Source organism: Panthera onca, chromosome A1 (assembly GCF_046562875.1).
Source record: "Panthera onca isolate mPanOnc1 chromosome A1, mPanOnc1 haplotype 2, whole genome shotgun sequence".
Classification (NCBI taxonomy): domain Eukaryota; kingdom Metazoa; phylum Chordata; class Mammalia; order Carnivora; family Felidae; genus Panthera; species Panthera onca.
The window spans coordinates 107,508,144-107,525,399 of record NC_138339.1 but is presented as its reverse complement, the minus strand read 5'-3'; the positions used below and the strand labels follow the sequence as shown (position 1 = coordinate 107,525,399).

The 17,256-nt window shown below is 41.2% G+C and overlaps 1 protein-coding gene across 1 annotated transcript in view; it reads left to right on the top strand.

Moving 5' to 3' along the window:
* RGS7BP (regulator of G protein signaling 7 binding protein) overlaps positions 1 to 17,256 on the top strand; it is a 105,106-nt gene that overhangs the window by 83,652 nt on the left and 4,198 nt on the right. The window contains exon 5 of the mRNA XM_060635686.3: positions 7,576 to 7,646. Within this exon, the coding sequence (XP_060491669.1) occupies positions 7,576 to 7,646 (71 nt within the window). The remainder of the gene's footprint in view (positions 1 to 7,575; positions 7,647 to 17,256) is intronic.

Below are 17,256 nucleotides of genomic sequence, written 5' to 3'. Positions count from 1 at the left end.
TGGGCAAAACAACAAAAAGAAAAAAGAATTTTTAAAAAATGAAGATAACTTAAGATAACTTTGAGACATTAAGTGGAGAATAATGTTCACATTATAGAGGCTTGAGAAAGAGAAGAGAGAGAAAAAAGGCCATAAAACTTATTTGAAGAAGTAAGAGTTGAAACTTTTTTAATCTGAGGAAACAATCCAGGTTTATGAAGCACAGAGAGTCCCAAATAAAATGAACTCAAAGAAATCCACAAGACACATTATAACTAAAATGGTAAAAGTTAAAGATAAGAGAAAATCCTAAAAGCAGCAAGAGAGTATGCTAGCAGATTTTTCAACAGAAACCTTGCAAGTCAGAAGAGTGGCATAACATATTCAAGTGCTGAAAGGAAAAAAAAAATCACCAAGAATTCTCGGCAAGTTATTCAAAATTAAAAGAGTGATGAACAGTTTTCCAGATAAGCAAAAGCTATAAAGGAGCTCATCCCCACTAGCCCAGTATCACAATAAATGTTAAAGTGACTTCTCTAAACTGAAAAGAAATGATACAAATAATAACAAGGGAATAAATATAAAATCCTACTGGAAAAGTTAAATATGTAGTAAAAGTAGTAAATCAACCACTGACAAACCAACTATGAAGGTGAAAAGACAAAAATAGTACAGTTAACTAAAACTACAAAAATTAAAATGATGCATAAAATAAAAAGATGTAAAAAATGTGACATCAAAAATATAAAATGAAGGGGAGAGAAAAAAATGTAAAGTTTTGTCATGCTGCTATTAACTCAAAACAGACCATTATACACATAGGAACTTGTATGTGAACTTTATGGTAAGCCATAGAGCAAAAACTTACCATAAATACACAATAGAAAATGAGAAAAGAATCTAAACAAAACATAAAAAGAGCCATCAAACCACAAGGGAAGAGAGAAAGAAGAAAGGAACAGAGAGGAACTACAAAAACAGCCAGAAAACAATTAACAAAATGGTAATAAGTACTTATCAGTGGTTACTTTAAATGTAAATGGACTAAACTCTCCAATGAAAATATAGAGTGACTGAAGGGATAAAATAAGACCCATCTATATGCCATCTACCAAAAACTCACTTCAGAAGTAAGGACACACACAGACTGAAAGTTAAGGGATGGAGAAAGATATTTCATGCAAATGGAAATGAAAATAAGGCTGGTGTAGGTATATTCATAGCAGACAAAGTAGACTTTAAAACAAAGACTATATGATAATAGGGGGATGCCTGGCTGGCTCAGTTGATAGAGCATGTGATTCTTGATGTTGCAGTCATGAGTTCAAGCCCCACACTGAGGGTATAGTTTACTTAAAACAAAGACTGTAATAATAGACAAAAAAGGGCATTACATAGTCTAAAGGGATCAATCCAACAAAAAGACATAACACTTTTAAATATATATGTATCCAACAAAGAAACACCAAGATATATAAAACCAATTATTAACAGACCTAAAGGAAGAAATTGACAGCAATACACTAATAGTAGAGGACTTTAACATCCAATTTACACCAATGTAGAGATCATCCAAAGCCAAAATTAATAAGAAAACAATGGCCTTAAATGATCCATTACAGCAGATGCACTTAGTAGATATATACAGACTTTCCATCCAAAAGCAACAGAATACACATTCTTTTCAAGTGTACATGGAACATTCTCCAATACAGATCACATGTTAGGCCATAAAACAAGTCTCAGTAAATTCAGGAAGACTGAAATCATATCAAGTATCTTCTCTGACTACAATGGTATGAAACTAGAAATCAATTACAAAAAGAAAACTAGAAAAACCACAAAAATGTGGAGATGAAACAACATGCTACTAAACAACCAATGGGCCATCAAAGATGTCAATAAAGAAATTAAAAAAAAAAGAGACCAATGAAAACAGAATTATGACATACCAAAATTTGTAGGATGTAGCAAAAGTAGTCTAAGAGGGAAGACTATAGCAGACTTAACTCCATAGGCAAGAAAACTATCAAATAATCAACCTAACTTTACAACCTACAAAGGCAGAAGAAAAGCAAAGCCCAAATTCAGTAGAAAGAAGGAAATAGTAAATGCAGAGTGAAAAGAAATGAAATAGAGACCTAAGGCGGGGGGTGGAGGTGGGGGACAATAGAAGATCAATGAAACTAAAAGCTGGTTCTTTGAAAAGATAAACAAAACTGAAAAACCTTCAGCTAGACTAACCATGAAACAAGAGAGAAGTCTCCCATAAATAAAATCTGAAATCAAAGAGAAGTTACAGCTGACATCACAGAAATGCAAAGGACCATAAAAACTACTCCAAACAAATATATGCTAGCAAACTGGACAATCTGGAAGAAATGGATAAATTCCTAGAAACATACACTCTTCCATGACTAAATCATGAGGAAATAGAAAATATAAAGAGACCAATTACTAGTAAGGAGATTGAATCAGTAATCAAAAATCTCCCACATAACAAAAGTCCAGGACCAAGCAGCTTCAAGGTGAATGCTATGAAACATTCAAAGATTTAATACATATCTTTCTCAAACTCTTCCAAAAAATGTAAGAGGTGGAAACACTTCCAAAATCATTTTATAAGGCTAGCATAACCCTGATACCAAAATCAGACAAAGCATCACAAAAAAAGAAAATTAGAGGCCAATGTCATTGATGAACATTGATGCAGAAATTCTCAACAAATTATTAGCAAACCAAAGACATTAATACATTATTGTATCCATACACTATGATCAAGTGGAATTTATTCCAGGGATACAAGGACGGTTCAACATCTGCAAATCAGTCAGTGTGATACACCAGATCAACAAATGAAGTATAAAAATTGTATGATCATCTCAATAGCTGCAGAAAAAGCATTTGACACAATTCAACACCATTTTATGAAAACTCAACAAAGTGGGTATAGAGGGAACATATTGCAATATAATAAAGGCCATATATGATAAACCCATGGCTGACATCACAGTCAGTGGTGAACAGTTGACCACTTTCCCTCTAAAATCAGGAATAAGACAAGAATGGCCAATCACTTTTATTCAACATAGTAATGAACATCCTAAAAACAATAATTAGGCAAGAAAAAGAAATAAAAAGTGTCCAAATCCTAAATGAAGAAGCAAAACTGTCACTATGTGCAGATGACATGATACTATATATAGAAAACCAAAAAAAAACTCCAACAAAACACTGTTAGAATTAACAAATTAACTCAAAAAATAATAATAAATTCAGTAAAGTAGCAGGATACAAAATCAACAAACAAAAATCTGTGATAGCTGTATATACTAATCACAAACTATCAGAAAGAGAAATTAAAAAAATAATTCCATGTAAATTGCATCAAAAACCTGTGAAAGACCTACACACTGAAAAACATAAGACACTGATAAGAGAAAATGAAGACAACAAATAAACAGAAAAAAGTATCCCATGCCTATGGATTGGAAGAATTAATAGTGTTAGAATGTCCACAACTATCCAAAGCAATCTACAGATTCAGTGCAATCCTTATCAAAATTCCAGTGAAATTTTTCACAGAACTGGAACAAATAATTCTAAAAATTGCATAACACCACAAAAGATGTTGAATAGCCAAATTATTGTTGATAAAGAACACAGGTGAAGGTATTACACTCCCTGATTTCAAGCTATACAACAAAACTACAGTAATCAAAACCATCTTATATTAGCATAAAAACACACACACATCAATAGAACAGAATGGAGAGCCCAGAATTAAACCCCCACATAGATGAACAATTAATTTATGACAAGGAAGCCAAGATCATACAATGGAGAAAGGACATTCTCTTCAACAAATGGTCCTGGAAAAAATAGACAGCCACATGACCACTCTCTTATACGATGCACAAAAATTAACTGAAAAATGGAGTAAAAACCTGAATGTAAGATCTGAAACCATAAAATTCCTGAAGAAAACATAAGCGGTAACCTCCTGAACATGAGTCTCAGTGATATTTTTTTATGTATAGGATTCCAAAGGCAAGAGAAACAAAAGCAAAAATAAACAAATGGGATTACATCAAACTGAAAATATTTTGCATAGTGAAAGAAATCATCATTAAAACAAAAAGGTGATCTACTGAATGGGAGAAAGATTTTGCAAAGCATATATCCAACAAAGATTAAGATCCAAAATACGTAAAGAACTTATACAACAACAAAAAAGAAACAGTCCAATTAAAAATGGTCAGATCTGAATAGACATTTTTTCACAGAATACATAGTTGGCCAACAGACACATAGAAAGATGTTCGACATCACTAATCATCAGAAACACAAATCAAAGCTAAAATGAGATATCACCTCCTACCACTTAGAAGAGCTAGTACCCAAAAGACAAGAAATAACAAGTGTTAGCAAGGACGTGGAAAAAAGGGATCTCTCATACACAGTTGATGGGAATGTAAATTGGTGCAGCCACTATAGAAAACAGTATAGAGGTTTCTAAAAAAAAATAAGAATAGGACTAACATATGATCCAGCCATTCCACTTCTAGGTATTTATCCGAAGAATGTGAAAACCCTGATTCAAAAAGATATATGCACCCCTATGTTCATTGCTGCAGTATTTATAATAGCCAAGAAATTGAAACAACCTAAATTTTCATCAGTGGATGAATGGATAAAGAAGATCTGGGGTGTGTGTGTGTGTGTGTGTGTGTGTTTTAAAATGGAAAACTATTCAGCTTGCTATTTGCAACAACAGAATTCACCTTGAAGGTATTATGCTAAGTAAAGTAAGTCACACAAAGAAAGACAAGTACCATATAATTCCACTCATTTGTGGAATCTAAAAAAAAACAAAAGAAAAGAAAAATAAACTCATCCATACAAGAGAACAGATTGGTGGTTACCAAGGGGAAGGTTGGGAGATGGAGGTAGGCGAAATGGTTGAAGGGGGTCAATTATAGGGTGACGGATCATAACTAGACTCCTAGTGATCACTTTACTTACAGTACATACAGATGGCAAATTGTAATGTTGTACACCTGAAACTTAAATAATGGTATATGCCAATTTTACCTCAAATAAAAAAAAAAAAAAAAAGGAGAGTATAGCCCACGGTTTTGAAGTTCAGTCTTCAAGTCAGATTCAGGTCAAAGGAGGTGGGAATGACAGAGACAAGTGGGCACAAGAGACCTGGCCTGGTAGAGCAGCTTTTCCTAGGTTCCCCCTCTGTCTGCCCTAGGAGATCAGTGGATCTCACCCTGGGTGGCATATTAAAATCACCAGGAGGGCTTTTTTTTTTTTTTTTTAATTTTTTTCTAATGTTTATTTATTTTTGAGAGAGAGAAAGACAGAGGGACAGAGTGTGAATGGAGGAGGGGCAGAGAGAGAAGGAGACACAGAACCTGAAGCAGGTTTCAGGCTCAGCTGTTGCACAGAGCCCAATGTGGGTCTCGAACCCACGGACTGGGATCATGATCTGAGCCAAAGTTGGCTGCTTAACCGACTGAGCCATCCTGATGCCCCAGGGGGGCTTTTTAAAAACACTGATTCCTAGGGCGCCTGGATGGCTCAGTCGGTGGTTGAGTGGCGGCCTCTGCTCATGTCATGATCTCACAGTTTGTGAATTCAAGCTGTGCATCAGGCTTGCTGCTGTCTGCACAGACCCTGCTTTAGATCCTCTGTCCCCCCTCTTTCTGTCCCTCCCTCGCTCCCACTCTCTCCCTCTCTCAAAAATAAATAAAACATTAACAACAAACAAACAAACAAAAACAAAAAACAAAAAAACATTGATTCCTGAGCCCTGTCCCCATAAACCGTTCCCATGGGGGGTGCAGTCTCAGCATAAAGTGATTCTCCAGTGCAGCACCAGGACTGAGAATTGGCGCTTTCCAGGAGACTCTGCCTGAGTCTCACATACAGCATTCCTAGCCCATTCCCACCCTGTGCTTCCCCACCTCCCATCCCACCTGCCCTTGAGAATTTTACAGAAAATCAGAATGTGCTCCTTGCACTTCTGGATGTAGGGCCCTGCCTTCCTTTCTTCCCCTCCCCCACTTTCACCTTTTCTCTCTAGAAATATCCTTTGCAGCTTATTAGCATCACTGCCCCAGAAACATCTCCTCATACCTATGGGAAAGAATTCTAAATGCTTTTAAAGGTGTTATTTCTATACCTGATCCACAAGTCTGCTTTCCTCTCCTTTTCCAATCAGCTATTCCTGAGAAAGAGTTCTTTTTTACATATTAGTCAATATTTAAGGAGAGACACTATCGGGTCTCGGGCCTCCCCTAGGACCAGTGGTCCTCCAACCATACTCAAGAGAATAGTTGTGTTTCAAGAAAAGAACTGAGAGGCAGGGGTGCCTGGTTGGCTCAGTCAGTAGAGCATGTAACTCTTAATCTCACAATTGTGAGTTCAAGCTCCACTTTGGGTGTGGAGCCTACTTAAAAGAAAAAAGAAAAAGAAAAGAACTGAGGGATTTCATACCGAAGATTAAATAGTGGTTCTTTTTCTTCATAGAGCAAAAGAAAAATAAGTTAGTAGATAGAATTTCCTCAACTTGAGGATTATACTCTCAAATAAACTTCCTTAAATCCTTAGTACCAGCTATTACTTGCCTATTGTGGAATGAACTAAAAGATGAATCTGATTTTTGCACTGGTAAATGAAATCTACCACTACGTCCTGTGCTTTCAAGAACACTACGTCCAGTGGATGACCACCTGAACATGTGGGGAACTATGGTCCCAAGGACTTGAAACGTCCACCTTACCCTTACCCCAGACTGGAAGCCTCCTGAGCAGGCTTACTGCTGCACGTTTGGCGGTTTTAGGATCATATGCACTCTAAGACGAGGGAGGGGAGGTGTTGGAGGTATGGAGTGACTTACCTACGGGCAAGAGGAAGGTCCAGCTTTCCCAGGTGCTTCTCTCTCCCTGCCTGCCTCTCTCTCTCTCTCTCTCTCTCTCTCTCTGTCTCCACCCCCACCACCCACCCACCCATCCCAAACCATTGTGAAGAGCACTTCTCTGAAGGTTTTACAATTTGTCAGTCTCCCAACATTCCAAGCCAATTTAATAAATGTTGAGCCCTGTAAATCCCTAACACCTGTGTTACACTGATTTTCAATCACCATAATGAGACACTAACAAGTGAACCTGTACAGCCACAATAGCCTCCTGACCATAAAGCCTGAGAGCACCATCACCCAGCCTCAGCTTTGCCCAGAGTACCTCTGTTACTCAAGTTGCATGACCTTGACCTCCCTCTTATACAACGGCAATACTGTCCTCATTATCAGAGAAGAGTCTGGTCCCACTGAAGGCAAGAGGAGGGCTCCCACAGCAGAATGCCCTGTGGCAATGTTAGCCAGAGTAGTCTCGTTCCTTCCAGAGCCATCAATCTCAGATATTTTTTTCTTACAAAAACAAAATAAATTCAATATTTGCCCACTGGAAACTAGAGCTTGTACAATTAAGCACAGACTCTCGTCTGTCAATTGTCTCACAGAACAGACTGGGATTGCATTTCAAAAATTTACAGCTGATTATTTTTTTCTTTTTATCACTTTTACAGAGACATGCGAGAAATGAAAAACCTTTTAAGCAAACTCAGGGAAACTATGCCTTTACCATTGAAAAATCAAGGTAAGTTCTCGTCATTTTTCTTTGAGGCAGAGGATGTTGTTAACACGATAACCTTGGGACTTGTTTCTTGAGAAAGTACAAGTTTGTTTTACACAAACAATAGAAGGCATTGAATATACAGTCCTCTCTCTTCAAGAAGATATGATAATGAAAACATAGTCCCTCAGGCGAGCACAGCTGTGCTCTGACCCTCAAGCAGAGGCCTCCTCTACTGGCCCTGTCAGTCAAGGGCATGGATTCATTGCCATGCTGTGGAAACCACTGTACCAGGAGTGGCAAATACAAAAGAACTGGAAACTTGGCCCTTGCCTTTAAGAAGTTTACGGCCTATAGGAGGACACTTAAGAAACTTCCAAAGGAAGCTCTCTGCCATATAGATGTTCACTTATCTAAAAGAAGTAATAATAACATATACTGAGACCTCACATTGTGCCACTGTGGTTCCACACCCAATTCCAATATGTGGGGGTGGTTTTCCACACCACCAAGCAATTAGGAGACACCAGCGGGGTGTTCTGCAATTCATCTGAATTCTGACAAGACAGGGAGACAGCACCAGATCCCCCAAGTTAAGGGCTACACATGACTGCCCTCCCCCACCACTTGGGATGTACAGGTTAGAAACTCCAACGGCCCCTCCATGAGTTTAGTTAATCTGCTAGAGCGGCTCACAGAATTCAGAGAAACATTTTACTCAGTAGATCACCAGTTTATTGTAAAAGAATATACCTCAGGAACAACCAGATGTCAGATGCCAAGTACAGAGTGTGGGGAAAGGACAAGGAGACTCCATCCCTTCCCAGGTGCACCATGGTCCTCAGATCTCCACCTGTTCACCAACCTGGAAGTCCTCTGAACCTGTCCTCTGAACCTTGCTGGTTTTTATGGAGGCTTCATTATGTAGGCATGATTGATTAAATAAATCATTGGCCATTGGTGATTGAAATGTCTTCAGTTCCTTCCCTTCCCCGGAGGTTGGGGGTGGGACTGAAAGTTCCACCCCTCTGATCACAGAGTTATTCTCCTAGCAACCAGCCCCCATCCTTAGGCAGTTTTTGAAAGCAACCTCATTAACATAACAAAAGGCCCCTTTCCGCTGTCATCACTTAGGAAATTCCAGGAATTTTTTGGAGCCCTGTGCCAGGATTGAGGTGGGAGACCAACTGTATATTTCTTACTATAAATCACAATATCACAAACCACTATTCTAAATACTTTACATGGATTAACTGTATTAACTTATTTAACTCTAATAACGCCTTTGAGGGAAATAACGACTGTTTCCCAATTTACAGGAAACTGGGGCAAAGAGAGGTTAGCTAACTCTGCGAAGGTCACACAGACTGTAAATAGATGGTTGAGATGTGGCCCCAGGCAGTCTGTCTCCAGAGCTAGCCTATGGAAATATACACCTTCACACAGAAATGGAAAGGTATTTTCACTGGAGTGAAACTTCCATAAGGGAACTGCCTCTATATGCTTTTGTCAACTATTACTGTAGCTTCTGTACCCAGAACGATGCCTGGCACCTGGTAGTAAAACCCCCGGCATACACGATAAGTGTGTGTTCAATCTGTGCCCAACTTTGCAGTCCCAGGGTCTGAAGATCCGTACCAAGGACTTGAAGGAGCACGTTCCCCTACGTGGCCAGAGCGGCGTTAAGTGAAGCAAGCACCAGCTTCGGAGAGACATAACCAGAGGGTGGGGAAAGGGTTTTTAGAGTAAGAAAGAAACTCCTGTGGTTCCCCCTGATCAAAGCCTGGGCGGAGGGAGGACAGGGTGCTGCTTGCCTTTGAGAGGATTTGGCAGCAGAGCTGGGAGTCTGCTGGCTCAGGGAGCAGCAGAAGGTGGCAGAAGGTGGAGAGGTGCAAGTGGGAACACCAGATGAAGAGGCCGACAGGTAGCGCGGCCTGAGCTCCACGGCAGGGAGGCGGGGTGTGAGGAAATGAGAGGCAGGGGTGCGGAGCATCAATTAACTCGGAGCCCCCCTGAAGGCCTAGAATCAGACGAACGGGCTTGAGCCACAGGGGTAGTGTTGTAGAGGCCTTGCGGTGGTTTCCGGAAGCAGACATTGTGGTGTCTAAATGGGGTGTCTGTCAGATCAGATGAGGGCCCCCAAATGCGGGGTGACGATCAGGTGGAAGCCAGTGGCTTGGGAGATGAAGGGATTCGCCAGAGGCAGAACAAAGGAGATAGAAGTTTATGGCCTACACCTCAAGGAAGCCGCGGGCTGAACAGCAGAGGAGAGGCTGTCTGCAACCAGGCGGTGGGTGGGGGCTGGTTTTAAAGGGGGAAGATGAGGAGGAATGGAGACATATGGAATGTTCCCTTTTTTGATAACTGTGCCTGGTGGGAAGTAGCCCATTGGTGGGGTAGGGTCTATGGCTATTTTGAGGTGGCCACCTGATAGATGGGCCTGTGTTCAGCCAGGTGGTCGCTGTGGGCCCTTTCTGCATTCCACCTCACAAGCCTGTTTGCCTAAAAGTGGGCTCTACAGACACAGTGTAGTGATGAGAGAGCCCCCCCCCCCCCCCCCCGACCACAGCATGGAAGACTGTTGCTAGAAATCCGCATGGTGGTTGGGACCAGGGACTTTGGATTAAGGCGATGCTTGGGTTTGAATGCTGGCCCTGCCCACTTACCAACTTTGTGCCCTGGAACAAGCTGTTTAACATCCAGCCATTTCATTTTCCTCAGCCCTGAAAAGGAGATGATAGCATTACTTACTTCAGAGGGTTGTCCTGAGGTTTAAATGAAGCACCGCTTGTGGAACGTCTGCTACGGACCTTTCAGAGAGCAGATGCTGACGGGTGCTTTATTGTTATTGTTGTCGTTGGTATTGGTATTCTTTACCAGCTGGCCCACCCAACCTAGCTCAGGAGAATGCCACATTCTCATCAAATAGAACAGCCCCTGCTACCACGCATTGATCTTGAGCCTACAGTACAGAACATCGGTCTCTGTGACTTTGGAGTTGGAGCCATGTCTGAAGCTATTCTCAGTTTCTTTATATGTCTGGCAAGTTCCCCCTGTCAGCAGCATGGAGGTCTCTCCCTGTACCTCACAATCAGGAGCCCAGGAGGATGAGTACCAGAGCCCTCAGAAAGAATTTCATGTGCGGCATGTAGCCTCTATTTTAAGTCAAACCATCCAAAATATTTGCTCTACATTTCATGAAATGCATCCAATAGTTTCCGAAATGTGCACTAATGAAAAAACGGAAATTTCATTTTATTTACCTAGGACATTTTTATAATCAAAAAAGTATAAATATTTTGTATAACTTTGTATTACTTTTATAAAAAGAAAAAAGTAGAATTTTAAATATATTTTTCAAATATAATAATAATAAATGATTGGTACTGTGAATAAAACCATGAGTGAAAAGGGCATAGTCCAAATAAATGATATTCAAGATTTAAACTTTAAATATGTGTGGAGCAGAAAAAGGAAAAAGCTAGGAGTTTCAAGGACCTGTTCAGGAGGGAATGAAGCAATAGGATTTTGAAATTAAAAAAAAAAAATTGAGGTGAAGGCTTCAATTCAGGTAATTTCAGATCTTTTCACTTGGGGGAGAAATGGGACCCTCAGCATGTGATGCCACATCTCTGTTCTTTACATGTTTCATGGGTACTCACAGCATGATGTCACTATAAGCTGAACTGTAGAGAAAGGGGGTTGTGAGTCTGAATCAGAGGGTCTGAGAAACCCTGAAGGAAGGAGAGCAGGTCTCTTGGGTCCCTCTGGGAACATTTTTTTAGCAGATGCATATGGCAACATTTTAATGAACAAATCGGTCAGATTCCTCTGTCTGGTTCCATAAACCAAGAAAGACCATAGGGGCTTCCCATGACCTTCCTGGAATTCTTTTGCACAGATCTGTTTATTATACAGGTCTAGGTTAATACATGCAAGAAATGGTGTGGGGTAAAATGTGGAAAAATGTATCCCAGTTCTTTTCTCGAGGACCTTATTGTCAAAACATCTTTGTAACTGGATGAAAACCATTATAGAAAGCCATCTGTTTTCTTTCTGACGCTTTCTTTCCTTTCTCTTTTTATTCCATTTACATGTGGGTCTGAAGCAGAGAGAGAAAAGGGAAAAGATACCACTACTGGTTCCCTTTTTTCCAACCATGTGAAAATCCTGCCAGGCAGGTGCTGGGGGATTCTACAACGGAGACGCTCAGATGCCCCTGTTCTCCAGGCTCCACCCTAGTTCTCAACTCAGAAACTTCCATGTTTATTTCAGCATTTAAGTGTTCAAACGTGTCTCCCCCCTTTCCTACCACAATCAAAACTTGACTCAACAACAGTTTGTTTTAAATTGATTTTCAGTGGCCAATAAAGGAAGGTGGCCAAGAGCAAGAATTTTAATGGGTAGCGATTATGCCCTCATTTCAGACAGTGCCTTTTCTTTCCCATCCTTCCCGTTTAAGACTGGAGACAAAGAGATGCACAAAAGAAAAGTGAGCTGTCCTCTTTCTGCCGCGGCTCCACAGCAGGCTTCTGACCACGGTCAGGTCTCCTGGCTCTCAGCCCACTGTTCTTGCCACTGCTTCAGAGCCTCTCCTGTCCTACATTCTGGGTCACTGGCAGTGCTGTAGGGAGCTTCATTAATTATGATAGTCTTGCTGTGTCAAATGGATTACAAATGGAACCACCTGTGGGGAGCCTGCAAGGTTACTGACAAAGGCTAAAAGGAGATTGGAGAGTGAAGGACAAGCAACTTCTAAATGCGTGTTGTAATCAAACAAAACAAGGTGGCAGAAATAAATTAGGCCTGAAAGACAGTTTCACCTTTTCCAGAATTCTGACTTAATGAATGCTGTAGGGTGTGTTTGTACATTCACTCTTGCCTGGAATGTGGTTGTTGAGACCATACGTGAGAATCCGTCTGAAGGGGATCAGTCAGGAATTGAATCTGCTCTAGAATGGGTCCCCTCCTGGAGACAGTGCTATTCCAGACTAAACTGGGTCTAGGAACAGTTCCCCCAGACTCATACTCTCAATCCACTCCAACCTGGACCCCCTGTATCCATCCTAGCCATGTCAGCAGAAGTGTTTGATATCTAGCTAAAGAACATTGGGCAGTTATGCCACCTGGTAGCCTAGAGATGACCTTTTAGGTCCTTTCACCAGGGCTTCACATAAAGACTTTGTGTGCTTCAGTCTAGTGTCTGAATGTTATTCTGGGTAGTTTTACTCCAGGAGCCCCATATCCTTTGTAATCTCTTCAATCTTTCATCCAGGATTCAGTATGACATATGTACTTCCCTCTCTGCTCCAGTTAAATCACACATCAGTTTCTTAATGCATTACTCTATGTTCAGCCCCTACTCACAAACGTTACATGCCTACTCATTGTCTACTAAAGGAAGAACAGACTTCTTTCCCTAACATCTGGTGTCCCCACCATCATCTAACATGTGATGGTATCCTATAATGGGCCAAGTTCTGTGTCAGGTGCTGGGGATATCTCTCCCCCTAGAGGCTCTCTCTCTCAACAGAACAAATTGGGTGAGAATTACCTGGGAAGCCTTCCCAAATGACATGCTTCCCTTCATAGAGTTTGGGATAATGTTTTGCAGGTAGGGCATGTGAATTCTAAAATCAACTAACACGCAAACACACAAACACACACACACAGACACACACACACACACACTATTGGAAAGACAAAGAAACTAGTGCTTAGAATACAACAGTGCCATAATAGCTACAGGTCACTACAAAGACATATTGGATTCTCATCTAGCCATATTGGAGTTGTAAGGGGCTGGGGTGTGAGATGGGGGAGAGGGTTGTTGATATCAAGGATTGCTTTTTGGAAAGTGAGTTGAGATTTCTGAGGATGAATCAGTTAGCCAAAGAAAGAGGTGGGGGCGCCTGGGTGGCTCAGTCGGTTAAGCGTCCGACTTCGGCTCAGGTCGTGATCTCTCGGTTTGTGAGCTCGAGCCCCACGTTGGGCTCTGTGCTGACATCTCAGAGCCTGGAGCCTGCTTCAGATTCTGTGTCTGCCTCTCTCTCTGCCCTTCCCCCACTCACATTCTGTCTCTCTCTCCTTCAAAAATAAATAAACATTAAAAAAATTTTTTTAAAGAAAGAGGTGGAAAAAAGAAAAACAAAAAGAGAGATGAAAAAAAGTCGAGGCAGAAGATTCTAGATATGTGAAGATATAGGAGGAGACATAAGAGCAGGGCATTTTGTTGAGCTACAAGCACTTCATTAGTTGGTAAAGTGGTTAGAAAAGAGACATGAAAGACTAGAGAGGTAGGAGGATCTATATCATTAAGGCCCTTATAAGCTATGTTAAGAGGTTTGGATTTGGGGCACCTTGGTGGCTCAGTAGGTTAAGCATCCAACTCTTGATGTCTGCTTGGGTCGTGATCTCACGGTTCATGAGATGGAGCTCTGCAATGGGTTTAGAGCCTACTTGGGATTCTCCCTCTGCCCCTCCCCGCCCCTGCTCTCTTTCTTTCTCTTTCTCTCTCTCTCTCTCAAAAATAAAAGGGGGGGGGGGGTTGGATTTTATCCTGAAGCCATTGGAGGGGTTCAGTTAGGAGATAGTTGAAGTAATCCAGGTGAGAGATGCTTAAGATCTGACCTAGGGCCAGGGGGTTGGAGAAGAGGATGTGAACAACTGATGGGCTGCACAAGAGGGAAGGCAGAATCAAGGATGAAACCCAGGTTCAGACTTGAAAAACGAGGTGAATGATGTGTCTATTCACTAAGTCAGAGAGAACAGAGGAGGAACGGTAGAGATAGAGGATGATTGAAGTTTTGGAGATGGAGGAACTCCCAGAGCAATGCTCAGTGGTGAACACTAGGCATACAAGTATCATGCTGAGGTGAGACATGTGAGCTGGGAGGCTGGGAATACATATTGAAGCATCATCAGCGTAATGGTAATTGAAGCGAGACCCCCCCCACAGAGTGTAGGTATAGAGAAGATCCTAGAATACCAAAATTTAAGTTTCAAGGGGGAAAGAACTGCAGTTTACAGAGGGGACTGAAAAGAAAACCAGAAGAACATTATGAAATCAGTCAAAGAAAGTTGTAAGCTAATCTTGAAGGAGGATTGGCATTTGCCTAAGAAAGGAGGACTAAGAAATGGTGTGTGTAAGGGCAGAGAGCCAAGAGAAGGTATGGCCATATTTAAGGAATTCTATGTATTTCTGTTTTGTACTATTCCCTCCTTCATACACCCTTCATTCAAGACTAGATTGTTTCTTGGAACAAAATTCAAGTTGCCTTTGACCTCTATGACTTTGTTCACACTGTTTTCTCCATCCAGAAAGCCCATCTTCCCCTTCACCAAATTTGCAAGTTCTCCTCATCTCTTGTGGCCCAGAAAGAACACCAAGACCTCCATGATTTCCCACAATTGTCTTCTTCCTTCTCCTCCACTTGGGAGTAAGTCCACCCTTAAGAGTTCTCAAAGCATTGTATTCATATCTCTCTTATGGTATTCCTAATAAAGCTTCATAGTTACTCAAGCGAACATCCTTGAGACCAAGAACCACCTTTCTGTTAGGACCCTCAACACCCAACATGGAGCCTGTACTTAGCAGGCCTTTGATTAATGCAGGGATTCTCATAGTGTGGCCTCAGGACCAACAACATCAACATGTCTGGGAACTTCTAAGCAATCCAAATTCTCTGGCCTTACCCCACACCTACTGACTCAGAAATGCTAGAGGTGAGGCTGTACTTGAACACGCTCTCAGATGTTGCTAATGCAGCTAAGGTTTGAGAACCCCTGAGTTTGCTGAAGGTCTCCTTTTCTTCTAGAGTAGAAATTTGCAACTACAGTTACATTATGAGCACTTCTCTGGATTCTGAGAACATAGCTTTAAACTTTAAACTGAGCCTGGGTGGCTCAGTCGATTAAGCAACAGAATTCGGCTCAGGTCATGATCTCACGGTTCATGGGTTCAAGTCCCGCCTTGGGCTCTGTGCTGACAGCTCAGAGCCTGGATCCTGCTTCGGATTCTGTGGCTTCCTCTCTCTCTGTCTCTCTGCCCCTCCCCTTCTCTCTCTCTCTCTCTCTCTCTCTCTCAAAAATAAATGAACGTTAAAAAAAGGGTTAAACTCAAATGCTCAGCTGATTATTTGCAATCTTATTTTTATGTCATTCTGTTTATTAACATATCATCTGTATAAGCAATCTTTTATTAGCAAAAGAAATCTGAGCAATAGAGAAGTGGTATCATAGTGCCTTACGTGGCGGCAGTGTCCCTGGCTTTAGTAGTATCCAGGAATTAAGCTTTGAATGACCAAGATTTTAACTTGCTGATGGCTGAATTACCTGTTCTCCTTCTCTTTCACTTTCTCCTCTGCTTTCCTCCCTCCCTCTTCCTTTCTCCACTTTTCATTTTCACATCTAAAACTGTCCTTGGTTACAGTTCTCTCAGAGCATATGCACTTTGGAGAAAAGATGCTACAAAAGTCTGAAATGTTCACAATAAAAATCAAAGGTTTCCCAGCAAGGTCAGGTGAATTCGCCCAGAAAGTGAAGCACAAGTGGGGAAACATTCCATTTCCTTCACATTCTTTTGGCAGCCCATAATTTCAGAGACAGGATTTCAATCAATGTGGAAAGACATCTTTCCTTGGAGCTGAATCCACTCCAAACCATTTCAAGCAGACTTGCTGCTGCTGAATTTCAGCATTTACTGCCGGTGTCAGCTTCCCAGGGTGTAGGAAGCTGCTCTGAATTTCTGCCAAGATTGTTTGAGCTTTTGTGTCACCTCAGCCCTAGGTGATGATCATAAGCTCTGGGCTAGGCAAAGGTGTCACAAATGCTCAAAAAGATGCCCCAAACGAGCGGTCATCCTTAATAGGCAGCCTGTCCTTTGCTTAACATCTGAGCACTTTCTCATCAATTCTAACACTTCTATTCACCTATGAGTGCTCTGTATGTGCACATGTATATATAGCACTCACAAGTGAATGTATGTGTGCATATCTATCTATGCATAGATAGACAGAGACAAAAAGAGGGCTGAGTGAGGAGAATTTCAGTAGCATAAAAGGTTTTTTTGATTTGCTGTAACGAATGCACAAAAGTCAGTCTTGATATAAATCTCATAATACCTGTGCACAATACCTGTATGCTTTAATACATAGAAAAGAGAATGTGGGAGGTGCCTGCGTGGCTCAGTCGGTTGAGCGTCCGACTTCGGCTCAGGTCATGATCTCATGGTTCGTGTGTTCAGGCCCCGGGTCAGGCTGTGTGCTGACAGCTCGGAGCCTGGAGCCTGCTTTGGATTCTGTCTCCCTCTCTCCCTGCCCCTCCCCACTCATGCTCTGTCTCTCTCTGTCCTCAAAAATGAGTAAACGTTAAAAAATATTTTTTTTTAAAAAAGAGAGAGAACGTGGGAGCAAACATGACACCACAGGATACACATGTACAGTTTTTTCGTAAATACAACATGTAGCAGGCATTTCCTCATGCAGTGGGAACAATACACATCTATCTGCACTGCATTTTATAATATATAAATAAATACCCATTAGGTCACTATGCCAATGTCTTAAATGTTTGGAGAAACGGGAGGATATATGGGCATTCAGGAAATAGATCTTCCAGGTCTTAAATAGAAATA